This window comes from Amblyomma maculatum, chromosome 1 (assembly GCF_055883805.1).
Source record: "Amblyomma maculatum isolate TAMU_Amacu chromosome 1, ASM5588380v1, whole genome shotgun sequence".
Lineage (NCBI taxonomy): Eukaryota > Metazoa > Arthropoda > Arachnida > Ixodida > Ixodidae > Amblyomma > Amblyomma maculatum.
Window position 1 is genome coordinate 319132397 of NC_139344.1, and position 14655 is coordinate 319147051.

Genomic DNA, 14655 nt, shown 5'->3' on the forward strand with positions numbered 1-14655 from the left:
AAAAGAGCATAAAAACTTTTACACTTCTAATTTTGCCGTTCTTATTAACTCATAAAATAGATGTGCAGCTAACACGTGAAGCCAATTAAAAGTGACAGAGGTTAAAATCTTGATTTCTTTTGTTGCTGTTGCAATTAATCTGTAGATTGGTGGGACCAAGGGTGGAACATTGCAAAATAATACAGCGGAAATGTCTTGCCTCTGTCCTCCGTCCTGCGTTTGCGCGGTTTTATTTCACAGATTGAGAAAGCACTTGTTATCTGAACTTTCCATTAAGCAGTAGACAGGACTTGAAACTTTTTGATTCATGGCATCCCCTCTGTAATGCCCTCGGGTTACCTCGGGCCCCGAGGGTAAAATAAATAAGCAGAACAGAGCAGAGCCAGCTCCAGTCTACTGCAGTGCCTACGAGGTTACTAGCATGCATATCAGCGACGCGCTCGATGACGCCGCAGACAATCCAGTTAAAGGAACGAGCAAGCGTTAGCCCTTAGTTCACTGCCACCGCCACGTACGTATCACGATATCGTGGCATCGTCAAGAAGCAAGCAAATTCCTCCACTCTGGCCCAGGTACAGCGAACAAGAAAAAATAGCTGGCTGATCAAGGCAATCAAGGCACCCTCAGCGCCCTTGCGCCCTCTTCAGGCATCACAATGGCATCACGGACCACATGCACGTTGTGAATGGTGAAATGTGCTGCAGCGGCTAGACCATAGCTAGACCATGGCTAGACTACAATATGATATGAACCCGGACGGTGTCTTCGATTCTTTTGCTGCTTTTCCTGTAGCGTTGGCCAACACCTGTCCCGTGTCAAAAAGAATAAGGAAAACACTCCGAAAGCTCTCAATGGATGAAAGAAGCATGCAAGCTTAATAAGTAGTATATAAACTTTTGCTTCTTTTTGAACTAGTTGAACGTGAAAGATTATTCGACAGGCTCAAGTGGCGCTAGCAGCACCACGTGCTACTAGGAAAGCCTTGCCGAAAGTCGGCCTCGAAAATGTTCATCGTGGTTACGTAATGCATTCTGCAGGTAAGATTGGTAAGATGCCGGCCGGCCCTCTGGTTGCAGTTGTCTATCGCTAGCGATCATTCAAGTAGTGCTGGTACCCTTGCTACCGCTACACCGGTTACACTACGCCTGCATAACTAATCTAGCTCGGCGCAATCTCTGCTCGTTGCCTCCTGTCAAGTGGTCTGGGCCTTGGTCTGGGTCCAGTGGGTCGGTGAACGGTCGGAACGGGGGAACGGTTCCTGTGTTTACATCACGTGGAAATCTGGCTGGCGTCACTTCCGCACACGCTAGCTTGCAGCATGGCAGCGGATCTTGGCAGCAAGTTTTAGAACAGCGAGCGGTTTCCAGATGCAGTAGGCGCTGTTAGAGGCTCGGTCGCCGACCAGCATGTTCACTCGGGTTAAGAATGCCCTGTACAACGTGGTGGGCGGCCTCGACGCCCTGCCAGCGGTGAGAGACGGCGAAGCACCCGGTGACGGCGACAAGCTGCCACTTAAGTTCAAGTACACGAGGCCTAGCTTCCTTCAGCTGACTACTGACGACGAAGTACAAGTGTCGGCCGATCATGTCATCCGGCCCATCATCGTGCCCAGGGACGTCAGCAAGATTCCGTGGAACGCTGGCTATGCAGAGTGAGCAGTACGGGAGGATGGAGGGGAGGGCAGATGGCGGTGGGTTTGATCCAGTGCGCCCATTCATTCTGTGCTGGGGGCGATCGGCGCTGCCGGTGCAGGGCCATCAATGCAGGCAAGAGCCTACGCAACGAGGACCAGGCTGCCGTATACCGCGGTGCTGTGCGGCGCGGGGCACACGGCGACGGCGCGGAGCTGCCGTGGGTCTACTTTGCGCTTTTCGACGGTCATGCCGGCTCCGGTGTGGCCGTGGCCGCGTCAAACGTGCTACAGCGTGTGCTGCAGGTGAGTTGCTGCTGGTACCGACTCTGCTAGTGACTGGCCGTAAGCTACACGCCTTGTGGTTCTCCTGGGCTTGTAGGACAAGCTGATGAGCGTGATGGAGCTGCTTGTGCCGGATGGCGGCGGTGTGCCGGCGGCGCCCGAAGGCGGGTTCCTGCCATTCGGTGACCGCAAGATCACTGCCGACAGCCTCGTGATCGGCGCCTTGGAGACTGCATTCTGGGACATGGACCAGCAGATCGCGCGCGACAAGAAACACTACAAGATGACTGGCGGCTGCACCGTGCTCGTGGCGCTCTTCATCCTCGGAAAGCTGTACCTGGCCAACGCCGGTGACAGCAGGTAGGCATGGGAGGACCGGTGACTCGTCATTGCGCGTCTGCTGCGCGCGATAAAATACCCATCCCTTACAAGGATTGTATCAGGTTAGTACAAAGAAGCCTGATAGATAAATGGCAGAAAAAATGGAATAATGAAGAGCAAAATAAGCTACACACAGTAAAACCCATAGTAGGAGAATGGAAATCATGTACACAAAAGGAACGCTTCAGTGAGGTGATTTTGTGCCATCTCCGAATTGGACATACACACTTGACACACAATTTCTTACGGAGAAAAGACCAAAAACCATTATGTGAAAAATGTGGAGGTGAGTTCACCGTGAACCACATTTTGATCTCGTGCACAGAACTTGAACAGTTAAGGAAAAAATATTTTACTCCATTCTGTAATGAACGCATCCCATTCCACCTGTTTACTATTAGGAGACAACCCACTTGTTGAAATTTCATCTGTTTTTAGTTTTCTTAAGGAGTTACGGATTCTAAATCAGCTGTAATTTTCTAAACACTTTTCATTTTCACTCATAAAGAAGCTCAGCATCCTAGTGTTTTGCGCATGATGGCCTTAGTTGCCTATGTGCCAAAAAACCCAACACAACAACAACAACAAATGTTGACCCTCTGGCAACCTGCTTTAGGGCAGCCCATCTGCTTATCAGACTCCCCCACGTGCTTCCTGTTCAAGTTGTGTGCTGTTTCCCTTTTCCAAAGCGCTACAGTTCCTCATGGGCAGAGGTTCTGCTACTGGATTTTGTACAGTGAAGCTTTAACAATGAACTGTGCAGTTGGTGCTCATGCTGCATTCATGGTAGCCAGTTCAGCACAGTGGGCACTGGAAATTGCTATTGGGCCGTGCTTTTGCAAGCATGTAGTTTGGTGGGGGTTTATTTTAGCAAAGCTGTGCAGTTGATGATGGTGTGACGTGATGTGAGATGCCATTTTGACTCACTTGAAAACAGTGCAGCAAATATCACAAAAGTTCACAGGGCATGATTTTTGAGCAGATGAATTCCTTTTAGTTTAAATGTTTTGATACAATCTCCATTTCAGGCACTTCTATTGTAATGCCTAATCTTTATAATCAATCTTCTTGACATGACAACTATCATTGTTAAATTTATAGCTTACTTTGATTGGTCGTCAAGTGTTCCAAAAGTGATTCTTAAGAAAGCATCAGGTAGTGTTCTTTAGTTTCATTATGTTGACACGTAATAGTCCTGTAATATTTTCTAGGTAGAAGAAAAAAACGTACCGTTAGTGGGATCCAAACCCACAACCTCCAGTGCTCTCACCAATCCGCCTTTGGATGGATGGATGGAATATAGGAGTGTCCCCTTTGAAACGGAGTGGTAGCAGTAGCTATCATGCTCATTTTTCTCCCTTTATCCTAATTATTGATTTAGATTGGTTAACTAAACCATCATTCTGTTTATTAAATTTTTGTTTCTACATTACTAACATTATGTCACTTCTCTGCTTTTAAGCCACCAATCTTCCAGTCGTTTTTTACTAGTTTCCACCGCCTGTTTATTCACCCAGCCACTGGTATCTCTAAACCCCAGAGCTTCAGGAACAGTGATTGCGCCTGCATCAACTTCCGGATGGATACCATTACATTCGAGTATAATATTGTCAATTGTTTCACTGGAGTTACCACATACAGCACATGTGTCATCTCCATTGTTAAATTTCTTTTTGTAGCTGCGTGATCTAAGGCACTCCGATCTAGCTTCAAAAAGTAGGGCCCTGCCTCTTGAGTTATCAAAGAAAGCTTCCTTCCTGATCTGCCTTTTCCACTTTCGGTATAATTCCACACTCTGTTTCTTTTCCATCGAATTTATCCAATTTTTACCTTCTGTGTTTGTTGCCTGTTGCTTAATGCTCTTTATTTCTCCGTCCTTGTGACTAGCATACTTACTAGTTAGTTTCCTAGTTCTTTTCCTCCATTGTGAGTCAATGCTTTTTAAGTACAGGTATTTAAATACTTTAGCTGCCCATCTGTTACTATCCAATTTCCTCAGGCGTTCCTCATATAATATTTTACTCTGAGCCTTTGTCACAAAATGTGGCGCCCTCTGGGAGTGGTTGAAAACATCCTTGGGAGACGCAACCACCTGCGAAGGCGCGATGTGTGTCCTTGACAGCTACCGCCATCTGTCGCATACGCCTGTCATGAATATTAACTGCACATGGCCTCCGAGATTAGGTCCAGCTGCACCGATCGATGAGGCCAAGAACTGTGCATGCGCAGCTGGGGTTGGTGTTTTCAACCAGGAGAGAGGCGCGCATGCGCACAGCAGCCCTTTGAAAAAGGCGGATTGAGGGTGGCTCTAGTGAATACTTAGGTTTAGGTTATGAACAACATTAATACCCAGAAATTTAGAAGATTGAGCAGTCTTTACTGTAGCTCAGTTGGTAAGAGCACTGGACGCGATATTCAGAGGTTGTGGGTTGGGGTCCCACCAGCAGCATTGTTTCGTTTACTTTGTGTTTAATTATCTTCCACCTAGAAACTATTACAGTACTAATTTGTCAACAGGAAAAGGAAAAAAGTGACCGTGCTGACTGTTGGCTTCTTCATTTCTGTATCATAACGAGCCCCTAATTTTTCCTGTATTTATCTGCTTAAAAGCGAGTCTTGTGATGTGTGTGTATGTTCGCGACGCCAATATCTCATTGACATGAGGTCTTTTTTGAAGCTGTCCATGAATATGTGTAGTTAAAATTGACCAACCATCATGTAATGCCCTTTACTATGGTCTTTGAGGTTAAGGAAATTAATAAATATAAATAAATAGATAGGTAACGGTTGCAACTACCTCGATGCAGGAAGCCAGTGCACATTGATTGTCCAATCTTGAGAGCTTATACTTAGCGGTTCTACTTTGTAGTTTAAACAGTGCAACTGCGGTAATAATTTGAAGTTTGGTTTTAACTGAAAATGTCAGTGTATCTGATCTACAGGTCACAAATATCTTACTATTTAGTGCCATATATAGTAGGCAGCAATTAAATTTTAAGATGTGGAACTAAGAATTTGGTCAACAAATTATTTTATGATAGTGCCAATGCCAAAGTAATAAATGAAGAAACTGGCATGACAATGAAATGAACTCCTTATTGGGCTAACTTGCGCGTGCAAAAGAACTAAGTGACTCGATCGCGACAGTAGCTGCAAGTGTGCTTGGCGATCATCGAACTGTGAATCCCTGCAGCTCCCAGCAGTGCTTTAAAGGCAACAAGGAAACGTCGCGGTAAACCCGCTAAAAGCAACTAGAATAATGTGGTAGCAGTTGCACGCAGCCGCAGTTATGCGGGGTAAATCTCGGTGCATCTTGCACTACAGAGACAGTGACAAAGTCGCGTTCAAGTGACACTAAGCGTGAGCAAACGAAGCACACAAAATCTTTGCTGCATTACCTAGATCATTGTGTGCCTTACAAGCAAAGTGATAAGGGTGCATGCCGGTGGCTGTAACAGTGGCCGCAACAGATAAAGATTACAATAGTTCATGGCAGTATCCTCAAGGGCTTAGGGCTATCACTTTACCAACGACATTTAGAACTGTAACAAGCAACTTTCAGTGTGAAACAATGAATAAATGGCACAACAATGTCATGCTCTGACTTGCAGCGGTTGCATTGCTGCCATCAGCTTGTGGGCTGTATGAAGTGCAGTCCTCTTGCTGAGCATGAAGTGAGAGAACATGACCATTTGTGTGAATTATTCACTGAACTGCTTGGTGAAAAAAAATAAGATACTTTTTAGCTCGCTTTTGGCTGCATGGGCACATTATATATTTCGCCGAAAAGAATAGAAAATTTGTATGCAAAAATTTATATTCACAGAAAAAAAGAAAAATTAAAGTTGCTTTCTGAGATAAACACAGTGAATATTTGCCAAATGTTCAAGGCACAAAACTTGAAGGTGTTACCTCTGCTTATACTAGACGAAGAGGCAGTGTTCGTGATTAGGAAAAGGGGGAAAGATGCCATTTTTTGTACCACTTATTCCTCCTCTCTCCCCTTCAGTCAAGTTTACATTGAGCCTCTTTCCTCTTATGCGGATTGTCAATGTGCTGCTGCAAAGGTCCTTCAGTTTCAATGAATCAGTTACAATGTGCAAAACATAGAATTTTAGAGCTGCATTTATATGTTCTCCCACAGTGCTGGAGTAACTGGATTGGCATACCAAATGAGCTAACCCTGGTGTGTAATTAAATGCCAAGACTGAGCAGAGATATTATCCAGTGCTAATGTGTGTCGCACATTGTTTGGACTATTTGTGATTTGTGAGAGAGATGAAAGACTACTGTGTGGCACAAGCGACAATAGAAACTTTGCATGCTCGATGATGTTCTGAAGACATTTAGGAACTAATTTTGTTTGCAGTATTAAAGGGTGCTTCCATGCACAAGGTTATCTATTTTAAAGGGGGATGAGGCAATTCAAACTATCATTGCTTTTTTGTGCATGAAGTGTAAAAAAAAAAAATTGGCATAGTAATGTTAATATTTATGCTAACTTTAGGACAGCATTTTAATTTAAGCTGTTGATGTATTTGTTGAACAATTACAATTAACTCTGTGGTAAAGTCATTCTTGTGGCATCAAAATAACTAAGGAAGAAGTCCAAGTTTTGAATATCAGCATATTTGAAAAGGTCTGTTGTATGCAATACACCATTAGATTTTTTTGAGAAACTTTAAATTGGGAAAATTATAAATTTAAAATTATTGCATATATTTACATGAAAACTGTTTTGCAAGCATCAATTTAGGAAATGAATACAGTCATATATAGGCAAACAACAAGCTTGATAGCAGTCTTCAGCATCTCACGAGTAGTGCTTGAATGAAACCATTCTCCTACATTGCTTATGGAATGCCACAAGGATGAATGGTAGCAATTGCACAGTAAGTGAAAGCCGGGAATATTACACTCGAGTTTCTTCATTACAGATACTTTGTTGCATTTCATTGTAATAGATATGAATGCTTGAGGTTTACACACACACACACACAAAAAAAAAAAAAAAAAAAAAGAGAGAGAGAAAAAACATTTTGGCCAAATTGGCCATTCTATTTGCTCCGTCCTCCTTACAGGCTAATCTAAAATGAGGTAAAGTAAACTGTGTGCATTATTTAGATGTAGAATACAGTGCTGCATGGGCTGGAAATAGTGACTAGGTACTGAGTATTTCTGAAAATGCTGAGACAGTCTGTTCAATTTACAAGGCAGTTGGTTTTCAAGAAATTCTTAATTTATGCTTGATCTGGTCTTCTGCATGGAGAGGCAGAATGGGTCTTGTGTGTGCAGTATAAGGCTGAACCATATTTTTAAATCGCAAAATTCCCAACGGTGTCACTTTTAATCCAAACTGAGTGCTATCTATGCACATTCACATTTTGTCACTTGCTGTAACTATATTATATATGTGCATTTTGCACATTTTATTTATAAGCTGTGCTCCGCTGCAGTGGTTCAGAAGTTAGGGCGCTCGACTGCTGAACCCAAGGATGCTGTATCAAATCCTTGCTGCAGTGGCTGCTTTTGTTAAAGGGGAAAGGTACAGTGCCCATGTGCTGTGCATTGTCAATGCACATTAAAAAACCACAGGTGGTCGAAATTTTCTCCTCCGTTATGGCCTCTCTCATACCCTGAGTTGCTTTAGGACGTTAAAACCTATAAACCAACCAACCATGACTGAGCTGCATTATTGTTGTAAGTATTTTAACTTCAGTAAGTGGAACTGTATCGACTCGGCATTTTGGAATTCTGGGACTACTTTTCAAAGGTGTGCTGCGGTTAGGTGGTACGCGGCCACTTCATCCACAGCTGCGAGTTCGGGCCAGAGCAAGCCGAGGGCATAGTCAACATGCACTGCGAGCCTGCACTTCTGCTTCGAAGGAAGCAAAAGTACTAGTTATAAGCACAAACGTTTAATGCACAGAAAGCTGTATCACAAACACTGCACTGATCCCCCAGACCTCAGTACAAACCCGTAGCGCAGCCACAGCACCCGAGAGCGGGGCCGCGGCACCGCGCGCTCGCAGACACGCATGGCCAACCAATGGGTCATAGCGCGTGCGACTCGACGACACAGGTCGCACGTCGATGGCTCAACGCGCGCTGCCACCGGCACTGGCCGGTGGCGACGGAGAACCGTGCCAAACCCGACTCAGAAGCGTTGGCACTGCACAGGCGAACGCCGGACTCCTTTCGGGCCTGGTCTCGAGCAAGCATACAAGGTGCACGCGCGTTCACAACCTGCTGCACCCTGGCCAAAGTCGGGGATCCTGGAAGGAAAAACTTAAATTACGGAAAGATAGCAAATTAGAGGGCATACTGCTGGCATACACTGTGGTGACCTAATGGTTGTGTGCAATGGCAAGTGCTGTTTTTTAATGCACCTTGTAAACACTTACGTAAGTTAGATTTGGATCGGATCCCTACAACGAAATAACAATCAAAGTGCTCTGCCCTTGCCACTGTCGGCATAGCGATGGGCTCAGTGAAGTTGCATTTGTTTTGTTAGGCAAGGAGAGGTAAATAATAAAAATAATGCACTGCCTGCGTCAGTGTTGTTACCCCAGGGTGCGTGGTGAAGGCTAGAATGCTCTCTTAGTGAAGGTCGTTTGATGCTGCTCTGAAGGAACGTGTGCTACCTATGCACCATCTACAACCGAAGCAGTGCAGATAGCAGGCAGCAATTTTAGCATGCTTTATTTGGAGCATTAATGTCGTTGTGATTGTGCTTTATGGAAATGGTGGGCTGAGGCAAGTTGTGAAGATACTTGTGTTGCACTTTAGAGGCATTTGAAGACACCTAAGTGCTGAAAAATTAGCCTAGAACCTTTCTCTATAGTGCACTTGTGGTAGCCAACATGTATATATGCGGCCTTGGAACACTTGCGTGGTCTTCACGATTAATGAACTACAGAATGTATATGCCGGTTTGCTTGCACCCGATGACACAAATAGCAAGGGAAAGTTGCTGTTTGTATGGTCAAGTGTTAGCCAGACTGGCATGTACATTTCGCAGTAAATTATCCAACTTGTGCCCTTGCACATGTTAGGTTGATATCATAAGAAGCTCCTGTGCTTGTTTGTGTATGTACAGTTAGGGACAAAAGATTGCGGGACGTGAGTTCTGGGAAAAATATTTATTTCATTGCAGTCGGACTCATGGAGAATGAAAGGTGCTGAATCACAAGGGGACATGTACGCCCCATTCATAGAAAAAAATATCAGTAGACAAACGAGCGAGAAAATGAAGAAGTGAATGTTTTTCCACAAATCAGCGTCCCACAAACTTTTGTCCCTGACTGTACATTAACTTTCTGGTAAATAACTTTTGGTAACAGTTATCCTAATCAAAAATGTGGATGTAGTGATCGTAAGAGGACTTTTCAGCCGCCTGACGTTACTAGCAAGTGGGACGTGGCTGTGGCCTTCACGAAGCACCTGCAGCATCATCAGATCATTCCAAAAAGCAGAGTTTTTCCACTTTTTGTATCATTGTCTGTCCTCGTTACATGATGGCAATGAGCTTTTGAAACTTTGTATCTTGTGTGTACTAATTGCAGGGCCATCATCTGTCGGGGAGAGCAGGTGACCCCAATGTCTTGTGACTTCACGCCCGAAACAGAGCGATCACGAATCAAACACTTGGTGAGTTTCTGCCCTAGCAACAGCGTGACTGGAACAAGTAAGCTATGGGATGTTGTCTGATTAAAAGTTTACTCTTGTACACTCGGAAGTTCGGAGGATCATTTTTCTACTGCTTGAGTTAATCAGCAGTTCCCTGAATTGTGTAAGCTGGCGACTCATGTTCGTTTAACTAATGAGGGACAACATCTTTATTCAAGTATGCACTATATGCTGTATAGGTAATGGGTTCTTTTTGTACCTCTTTGCGCATTATGCCAGATGTTTTGCTTTTTTTTTTTTTTTCAACTCTCCTCTGTGATGTATTTTGGGCCTGAGGCTATTCTAAACAAAAAATAATAGAACTAATCACACACTTCTCTGTGGAAATAGTTTCAGAAGGTATTGCACTGGTAGGTTCTGGCTGACTGCCATTTGCCAATTCCAAGGGGTGCTGAAAATTAATACAGGACATTATATCGAAGCTCCTCTAAAACATGGTTGAAGAAAAAAACCACAGCACAGTTTTTCAGCAAGTTAACACGCATACTGATGTGTACCGGTATTTCCTTTTTCTGAACATCACTGAAATATGAAACAAACTGCCAAGTGTTATTCAAGTTAGATTTCACAATGTTTTTGAGAAATGGTATAAAAAGTTTTGTGTCTTTGTACTTAGTTTGTTGTGTTGTAAAATGTGCTTCTATTTTGTCCCTCCTGGTAACGACCCTTAGTGAAGGGTTAATCGTATGAAGTGGCCAAAGAAGTATATAAATAAAATTATTTTTTAATTGCAGATATTATTGCATCTCTGTTCTCATGTAACCAATATTTCGCGTGGGTGTGAGGATGCTTTGCATTGCAGAAATGGGCGCTTTGGATTGTTAAGTTGGTTCCTCTTGTCTCTCATAGTTTTCGCATCTTGCCACTAACCTCAGAAAAGCTGTAAGTTTTTGTCTGCTGTCATGGAGCCAGAAACAAGAAAAGTTTTGGGCCTCTATTTTTGCTTATTTTATTGATACCATTGTTTTTATCTCCCTCATCTGAAAATCCAGTCACCACACAGCCACTTTTTTCTATTGTGACAAGGATTGTACTGCATCATACCACAGTGGACAGCTTGTGGCGACAGCCAGTGATATTCACATGTGCTTACTGCTTGTCATTTCCTTTGACATGCGCTCTTGCTCTCTGGATGTACGTTGTGCGAGCAAACCCAGAGCTGTATGCAATGCTTAGTCGAGTATTTAGTACAGCTGGCAGTCATGCTTGCCCGATTCGACCAGTAACCATATTAGAAAAGTGGTTTAAATCCTGCTGTTATGCCGAAATTTGCGTTTTACTCTTCTGTGCATGACTTGAAATGCAATTTTTTAGCCTCCTCTGGAGACAGCCTTGTCAAAATTTCAATGGTTTCCTTTAGATTTTCAAAATTAACCAAGAAATGCACTGAAAGTGAATCAGAGCTGCAATTCGCCTTATTTTTGAAGATGTGGTGCCCCCTGAGGAGAGCAGAGAGTTTATCTGCCAGACGAAAGGCTATGACACAAGAGCATCAATTGTTCTTATCTGTGGCTCCTCTGGCAGATCCTAGTTTGCATATATCCACATTGCTACTTGCTTAATCATTAATCTCTTTAAGTTGGGCCTCTATTATCGTGCACATATTCATAATCATACAGTCGTTAGTGCCATAGATGTCTATAAAGCCCCGGCTTTAATCAAGTCATGCGGACGTGCCTGCTTGGCCTTATAGTAGAATGTCACTCACTTCCTAAAGGGCATGCAAATTTGAATCCGCCTTTTTCACAAGGCCGCTCTGCGCATGTGCGCCTCTCCCCTGGTTGAAAACAAACCACCAACCCAAGCTGCGCATGCGCAGTTCTTGGCCTCTGCGATCGACGCAGCTGTAGCTGATCTCGGAGGCCATGTGTAGTTAATATTCGTGACAGGCGTATGCGATAGATGGCGGTAGCTGTCAAAAACAGACACTGTTATTTCGCTGGTGGCTGCATCTCCCAAGGACGTTTTCAACCAGTAGCAAACGAATTTTCAACCACTCCCAGAGGGCGCCACCATTTTGTGAAGAAGGCGGATTCCCATCTCACTCACCCATTTGAAAGATGAAGCCTGAGTTGGCAGCTCCTGGCATGTCATATGGTTTTGTGGCATTACACAAGCTGCCAAATGATTAATATCCGGCCGTGTCACCTGCGAACTACCACCTGCCAGAACCATGTCCGTGATTTTTTGCTCGCAACACCGGCAACGCTGGGTTTCTGCAGAACGGGCTTTCAATGCTATCATGTTAAAACATAGTCTCCATAAAATGTACAAATTTTGACCAGTCTTACGATTTTACGAATGTTTCGTGAAATTTTACGGAAAATGTTTTTCTCGAAACAAAAAGTGCGGACATCTATTAAAACATTTTGAAGGTAGCGCGAAAAACGAGGACCAAGAGTAGAAGGACACAACACGAGCGCTTTTTCACAACTAAACTTTTTATTGAAAAACACGGAATAAATACCCATCTCGCGAAACTAAAACACAAGAAACAAAAGGGATAGCATCAAGTACAGGAAAAGTGTAGGGCATGATACAGCAGGTGGGGGTGCTTACTGACTAAGATAAGATGTATAAACGAAAGCACAAAAGCCTCATAGTCACGAAAGCAAACAAGACTTACCAAAAAAGATGAAGGAAGCGACGGGAGATATTAGTTCCATGTGTGGTCTAGATATGAGAGTTCTTTTTGTGTTAGAGCAATCGACCAGATTCAACTCGCCCAACTTTCAACCTTACTATTAAAACATTATTATGGTACCTTTCGCGGCCACAAGAGGGCAACACATATTCGTGATATCATCATCGGCAGCTGCAAACATTGTAGTGGCTTCTGTTGTCTACACGGGAAGACATGAATCCATATCTAAAACTCGATACCGCCTCCGCCAGGCTAGTGGCTATAGTATCTGTAGTCAGGCTGGTCAGTCCTTCATGCGGCCTCCGCAAATCTTTGTTCACGTGTTTGGACGACTTGGTGTTGGCCTCGGTTTTTGTTTGATCTGCGGTCGTAGCCGACGCAGTGCGACTCTGGTGTTTTAGCAGTAACAGTTTGCCGCATTGCAATGGCGGGTTCAAAGCCATGGCAGTGCTTCCAAGTATTTTTGAACTCGTACACGTCAGAATTTTCATGCTTCGTGCCGTCTAAGGAAGGAGTGAAGTTCAGATTTTGCACCAGGTGTGCCTATGATATTAACATTTCACATGGTGGCAAGTCCGACATCAAGCTCCACATCGCTTCGATTCACCAAGGATACGTGTGAGCTGCGGACAGCCAGCCAAGCCTGACAAGTTTTGTGTGCAGTGATAGCAACCTCGGTGTGATTCGTGCAGAATGCCATTTCACGGCGTTTTTAGTTGAACACAACATCCCGCTAAATGTGAGTGTTCACACTGGACCATTTTTAGCAGGCAAATTTCAGCAATCGTAAAAGCATTGCAAAAATAAATCGTGATACAAGGGAATTTTCGCTCATTACTCTACAGTACACGGATTTCGCTTGTGGGTGAGTGATCAATCTTGTTGCTAAAGGCAAATTCTTGGAAACTAAGAAAAAAATTGAAATCTTCAGGTTGGCAGGTATGCATAGTGCATGTGAACACTGTAGGTATGATTCATTTCCGCAGGGTGCTCATAATGCTTATAGCATAGAGTTTCTTACTCATACCTAGAGGGAAAGCTGGGGGCACTGCACTTCAGTCACCATGGGCCTGCTAAGTATCATTGGCTGGTGTGATACTTCATGCGGGACAGTAGAATTTTTTTAGGAACACAGAGTAGCGTTTCTAAGCTTTTTAATTATAATCATCATCATCATCTCGAGGCGCGATTGTAGAGTGCAAAATCCATACATAGTAGCAAAGACTCAAAAGCAGACGATGCCAGTAAAACATTTTTGTTTTCCAAGATGTCACTAGAAAGCTCCCTAAACTGATTGAGCAACCATATGTATTTTAAAACATTTTTTTCTTTTTAAAGTGACTATTAGATGCTAAATATTGGTTTCCATGCTGCTCAATATTTAGCCAATAGGAGAGAGCCATCGCTTATTTGGTACAAATTTTGCGCTTACATGCTGTTTCGCTCTTTCTTTTCCAATTTATAGTCGCAATATTAAATGTTGGAACGTTTTTTATTGTAGTGTAAAGAAGTTTCGATTATGCAGACAGATCGCTGAGAAAGAGGAAGTGCTTTTGCAGACCAGCTGTCTTTAAGCTAAGCCACCACTGCTCCAGTCCTGCTCGCTACCAGTGCCTAGATCCCCGCTTAACACTTGGTGGAGGTCGCGGGATTTATTTTCCATTTCCTCGCCCTGGAGCTCCGCAGCCGCCGAATTCTGATTCTAGCACCAACACTACCGGCCTAGCTCCCTCGGCCCCTTCTATTCTATGCTCCGAGGTGCTTTGACAGCGGGACTCGCTAGTCTTCAGCGGTACCGATTAGCTTTCGGCATATGAACGCGTAAGCACCCACAATACGTGGGATGACGTCTTGAAGCTGAACGTAATCTTTTACCTTGTACAAGTAGCAAACTTGTTCGCAAATCACGAGGCTGACATCCCAACTTGGGGCCTCGTTCAAATCTCGCTTTGCGGATGTCTTCGGTACCCTTGCGGTTCGCAAGCTTTGCGCTGAGCACCGTTCGCGAGAGCGGGGGCAGCAGACA

At 44.0% G+C, this 14655-nt stretch overlaps 1 protein-coding gene across 1 annotated transcript in view; it reads left to right on the plus strand.

The window, feature by feature from the left end:
• The first annotated feature begins 399 nt into the window (after positions 1-399).
• LOC146207230 (protein phosphatase 1H) overlaps positions 400-14655 on the plus strand; it is a 44321-nt gene continuing 30065 nt past the window's right edge. The window contains exons 1-4 of the mRNA XM_084576595.1: positions 400-1651; positions 1753-1936; positions 2013-2275; positions 9862-9946. Coding sequence (XP_084432721.1) covers positions 1407-1651; positions 1753-1936; positions 2013-2275; positions 9862-9946 — 777 coding nt within the window. The 5' untranslated portion in view covers positions 400-1406. The remainder of the gene's footprint in view (positions 1652-1752; positions 1937-2012; positions 2276-9861; positions 9947-14655) is intronic.